General features: G+C 41.8%; 1 protein-coding gene across 7 annotated transcripts in view; it reads left to right on the plus strand.

Annotated features, from left to right (window-relative positions):
• Positions 1 to 3,874, plus strand: part of FLT4 (fms related receptor tyrosine kinase 4) — a 227,260-nt gene extending 223,386 nt beyond the window's left edge. For all 7 annotated transcript variants that reach the window (XM_069969156.1, XM_069969155.1, XM_069969154.1 and 4 more), the window contains 3 exons: positions 867 to 987; positions 1,405 to 1,490; positions 2,611 to 3,874. In XM_069969156.1, coding sequence (XP_069825257.1) covers positions 867 to 987; positions 1,405 to 1,490; positions 2,611 to 2,833 — 430 coding nt within the window. In that variant the 3' untranslated portion in view covers positions 2,834 to 3,874. The remainder of the gene's footprint in view (positions 1 to 866; positions 988 to 1,404; positions 1,491 to 2,610) is intronic.
• Positions 3,875 to 6,000: the final 2,126 nt, after the last annotated feature.

Here is a 6,000-nt window from a genome sequence, read left to right on the forward strand (position 1 = left end):
ACATCCCAGCTGAACGATTGCCCGCTCAGCCAGTCAGTGAATGAGGCTGTGTCCCGCCCCAGTCACTGATTGGCAGTCATACAGCTGAGTAGGTGACATTGCAGCTAGAAAAGCTGCAGGACACAGGCGTCTGTCAACGGGACCCGGAAGCGGCAATAGGGGCACGAAAATAGGCAAGTTTACTTTCTTTATTATTTTCTGCCTGTCTGACTTTTTCAATTTGGTATGACCTCTTCTAGAAAGCTTTTTCTAAGTCCTTTATCAAGCTTTTTCTCAAATTATGTCCTAAAGAACAAGAGGACTGGGCAGTTAAGAACATTCCTGATCCTTCTCTCACCCAACATGATCTGTAAGGGGAGAATAGACAGTCTTCTAGTCCTGCTATTGTTCAGGCAACTTTTCTCTAATGTGTATGGAAGCCTTTAGGATATATGTATGTCTACTGCTTAGGCTAGGTTCACACTGCGTTTTCAGCATCCGTTTAACTGATCCGTTTTTTGCAAAAAAACGGATTGCAAAAAACGGATGCATTTGTGTGCATCCGTTTTTGATCCGTTTTTCCATTGACTTCCATTATAAAAAAAAACAAAACTAATCAAAACGGATGCAGTTTTTTTTTTACGCACAATAAAGTACTGTTGACACTACTTTTTTGAGGGATTGCAAAAACGCAGTGTGAACTCACCCTTAGTTTACCGGCTACAGCTGATCGGTCAGTGCTTCAGTGCCACCCAGGAAGTCAATTACAACCATTGATACCTCTTGACTGTTATTTTGCTTATCCAGCTAGTACACATTTCATAGGAAGCCTACATATCTATTTATACAACTATTTGTATATCTATTTTTTATTTTTGTCCCTGCAGGTATTACAACTGTGTTTCTTTTCCTGGCTGCTTCACTGGAGGCAATCAGATCCGATGTCCCTCAAGACTGAAAACATTTGAAGAATTTCCAATGACAAATGTGACGCACAAAGGTCACCCGGTAGGTGCTGTGTTATGTATCAAAGCAGAAAAAAAGTTGACTGACCTCATCTCTGAAATATACAGTAATTAAGGATTGTAACCTGGATATTGTAATGGGATACGACACAAAGACATATGGACCGGGGTAGTCTTGATGGGTTTTACCCTGTATTATTCTGCTTGGGAAAAAAACAATTGAGTACTGAATGTTTCTTAAAGAGGCTGTCTGGATAGCAGGAAAGGTTATACCTGTTCTGCTCCCAAGTTTTCCCCTTCTTCCTTCTCACCACCTCTGACACAGAGGTAAGACCTTTTCTACTCCCTGGATAACCCATTTAAACCACACTATTAATAAAAACTCTGAATAGGTCATACTATGTCCTGTTATGTTGACTGTTGTCACCAAACCAATGGTCATTTTGATGATTTTATGCAGGACAACCAAACAGACAGTGGGATGGTACTGGCGTCAGAAGAACTGGAGAGGATAGAGAACAGACACAGGACAGATGGCGTGTACAGGTGATTTACACAAAATGCCTGTTTGTTTGCATGAGATTTTATAGTGATATTCCAGCCAATTACTCATAAGTATAGGACATAGACAATGAACAAAGAGACAGCGATCACCTTATGGACAGAGGATCAGTATTATTGGCTGGAATATGCCTTTAAAGAAAATGTATCACTGGTACATTGCTTTTCTGATATTTACATGGATAGATGCTGCAGTCCTTTTTTTGAACCGCGACCTGGCTCCTACATGCGGCGCTGTTTTATTCACAGGCAACAGCCGGGGGACGAAGCACTGGAAGCAGGACCCCCCAGTGTGGTGAACCCTCTCCCCTCTATGACGTGGCTCCATTAGAATCAATGGAGCTGCTTCATAGAGGGGCGGGGGTTTCCTCCATTTGGCCAGACCACCTCCAGTGCTTCATCCCCCGGACGTTGCCCGGGAATAAAACAGCGCCATACGGGGGAACCAGGCCGCAGTTCAAAAAAATCCCTGCACCGGTGCCGCACTATGCATGGAAATATCAGAAAAGCTATGTAACATTCACTTTAAATGTTATGAATAGCTTTTAGTGGACCTGTCAAACTGTTCAAGTTCTCCAAACCTGAAAACCCGGCATTTGATTCCCTGCCCTAGGGAGTTCTGGAAAACTTGGATACAGCCATAGGCTCTATCCATATTTTCCTGGCAGCCCCAGGGCAGCACAAAACTTCTGAAGCCGTCGGGAATTAAATGCAGAGTGCTTAGGTTTGGAAAACTTTGTTGAACCAGAACAGTTTGACAGGTCCGCTCAACACTGTTATGAGTTTTTCTCTCCCCTACTCAGTGTCTTACTGCAGAAGACAAGTGGGGGGGGGGGGAGAGAGTTATCGAATTGGTTTAAAATAGAATTGGCTCAGTTGCCCCTAGCAACCAGATTCCACTTTTCATTCCTCACAGATTCTTTGAAAAAAAATGAAAGGTGGAATCTGATTGGTTGCTAGGGGCAACTGAGCCAGTTCTACTTTACACCATGTTTGATAAATCTCCACCAGGGTCTATAGGTCAAAGTCTTTTTTTTTATGACCAGTTCCTGGGCCCCAGTGCATCTACTAAATTTTGCTTTGTCTTTATCTGTTTCCTCCCCAGCAGTAAAAGTTCCCGTAGAAATAAGGAAAGTACTGCACCGAGCTGCTCCTCTCTCCAGAACAGGAGTCAGTCATCATATCCGTCTTATGGTGGAGGGCAGACATTTTACAACAGTGAATATGGAGAGTTGTCAGAACAATCGGAGGGGGATAGCTTTACACCCCCTGGAGGCTCTGGAAGTCCTGACCTCGTCCATGCCTCTTTCTTCTCTGATGAAATCTGAAGAAGACCTTACAACTGGAAGAAGGCCCTAAGCCACCATAGAGGCCTAGGCTTCATCTCATCATATTCATAAATTACAATATCTGCCTTATAAAAAAAGAAGGGATAAGGCCCTCGCTGGCCTCTGAGTAACCGATACTCAGGACTACTCTGCATCTGCAGAACAGAGACTGGAGAGAGAAATATAACAAGCACCGAGATGGACAAGGAGAAAGACGTTAAAATGTCCCGTTTTCCTACTGCTCAGAAATCAGACGTGGACACAGCATTTTAATTCCTTGAAAAAAAATAATTCCACTCACAATGTTTATATTCAGTATTTTTGTATCCTATCTGTGAAGTGAAACATTGGTCATTGCTTTTGTCACAAAAATAATAATAGGATCCGGTTGTATATCTGACCTTAAGCTGTAGACGCCATATTGTTAAGTTCACTGTAAAGGACGATGTAGTATGGAAATATCTAAAAGGAAGTTCTATTAAATTGATGACTGGTAGATCCCAATCTAATATTTTATTGTATGTCATGGATAACTGTACCCAATAAGTAGGTATGGGTCCCAACTATCCTTACGGGTTATGCCGCGTTATGAAACAGATGAAAAACCAACTTTTTGTCACATAAACCTCTCAAAGCAATTGTCAACCTTTGAACACCTTATAATAAAAAAAATGTACATTAACTTTAAAGGGGTACTCCAGAAGGAAAAAAAAAGTTTTTAAAATAACTGGTGTCAGAAAGTTAAACAAATTTATGATTTTCTTCTATTTAAAAAGCTCAAGTCTACCAGTACTTGTCAGCTGCTGTATGTCCTGCAGGAAGTGGTGTATTCTTTCCAGTCTGACACAGTGCTCTCTGCTGCCACCTCTGTCCGTGACAGGAACTGTCCAGAGAAGCAGCAAATCCCCATTCACTTGTCTTCTTAAGTTACAATCTCCATGTAATTTCTCTTGATTAGATGTACACCATTCTTAATGTACCGAATTAACGCTTGTACAGTTATAACAAAAAAACCTTTAGTAAAATATCTTAAAAAAAAAAAAGAAACCTCTCCTGTTCTGGACAGTTCCTGACATGGACAGAGGTGGCATCAGAGAGCACTGTGACAGACTAGAAAGAATACACCACTTCCTGCAGGATGTACAGCAGATGATAAGCACTGGTAGATTAGAGATTTTTTTTTTTATATAACTAATTTACAAATCGGTATAACTTTCTGACAACAGTTGATTTGAAAATATTTTTCTTTTTTTCTGGAGTATACCTTTATTGTTAGAATCTCCTGCGCCTTCAGTTGAAAACAGAGTCTGCCCTATATACTTTGCCAAACATACTGCTCTTTTTTTTAACTATGGTAATATATTTAGGGTTTAAGGTCTAGATTTCCTTTCGCTTCGACTCCACAAAAAAATTATACTGATCCGGTTTGACACATCAATAAGGGATAGTGCGGCGTTAGAAAATTATTCACTAAATAACACACATTACAAAGTTATACAACTTTGTAATGTATGTTATGTTAGTGAATGGCCCCCTTCCCTGTGTCCCCCCCACCCCCGGAAGTGTAATGCACTTTACATACCTGATTCGTGTCAACCCCAGCCGCCATCTTGGGGACAATGATGTTGTCTTCGGGAGGCCGGCCGGACCGCACCTCCTTCATGCCGGCCCCCCTCTGCCGCGTCATCAGCTGCTCAGCCACGATTGGCTGAATTTAGCTTAATGTATGCTCAGCCAATCGCGGCTGAGCAGCTGATGACGCGGCAGAGGGGGGCCAGCATGAGGGACGGCTGCAGCGGTTCGGCAGGCCTCCCGAAGATTACATCATTGTCACAAGATGGCGGCCAGGGTCGACACGAATCAAGTGAGTATAATGCACCACACTTCCGGGTTTAGTTTGGGTGGGGGGCTCTGTATATAATGACTTCAAAGGTCCCCATGCACTTTATACTTTTGTTGGCTGTACCTGTCGCTCGCAGCAGGTTCGGCTGTCAGTATACGGCGTATGGATCTCTCCTGACCTTTTACTGACACATGATGTCAAGGTAGATAGGGTTCGGGTATGATGGAAAATCACCACCTGACCCTTTTGTTCTCAGAAAAATAAGCTGCAGCCAGGGCTGCGTATGCTGCTGATTTAATGTAATGTTAGAAAGTTTATGTAATTTCTAAGAGGATAAAGCTCAGGCCTCAGTTCATAACGTACAATGGACCTGAACAACCCACAACAGGTCCATTTGGATTTCATTGAGGCTTCCTTCATTTTGTCGTCCTATTTTGGCTTTAGTGATTAAAACCTTAAAGGAACTCCCATATACAACATCACAACAGCACACCACCATGTGCAGTAGGCCCATGGTTTCTTTTTTACTTAAATTAAATCAAAATGCACAAAAGTTATTGATTACTGCTGAGAATCGCTCTGATCAGGAGATATAGCCACAACGAGATCACGGCAGCATGATCCAGTCTCTGGCCAGCCGCTCGTTCCGTCAATATTTTTGAATGTAAGTCTTTGTGGAAAAAAATCAACAAAATGAGTGGCTGGTCGTGGGGTTGATCTTGCTATCACAATCTCTCCGTAGCTATATCTCCCGATCAGTGAGACTCCGCTCTGATCAAAAACTTTTGAAATGTCTAATGAACTGCCAAAAGTTATTTGTAGCTATAGGGCCGATTTAAAGGGAACCCATCACCCAGACAATGCTATCTAATGTATAGGCATCTTGGTATAGAGCAGGAAGAGATGAGCAGATTGATATATATCTTTGTAGGAAAAGATTCAGTATAACTTGTAACATGTTCATTAAAATCCATGCTCATTCTTTGTTTAGGAGTCCAGTGGGCGGTGTCACTCAATGGTCTGGACTCTTTAGCATGGAAACATCAGAGATTTCATTCAATAAATTCTGAGTTATACTCAATCTTTTACCATAAAAATATATATCAATCTGCTCAGCTCTTCCTGCTCTATAATATGATGCCCATAGCTTCGATAGCATTTTCATGGTGAGAAGTTCCCTTTTAGTCGTCAGGGGTAAAGAAATTTATGAACTTGAAACTTGTGTCTCTTTAAAACTAAAGATAAAATGGAACTGCCATAGAAATATATGAGTACTAGTATCGGGTATAAGCAGTTGTCTCAGAATGTGATATCCACAAGGGAT

The sequence above is a fragment of the Dendropsophus ebraccatus genome, chromosome 1 (assembly GCF_027789765.1).
Source record: "Dendropsophus ebraccatus isolate aDenEbr1 chromosome 1, aDenEbr1.pat, whole genome shotgun sequence".
Taxonomy (NCBI): Eukaryota; Metazoa; Chordata; class Amphibia; order Anura; family Hylidae; genus Dendropsophus; species Dendropsophus ebraccatus.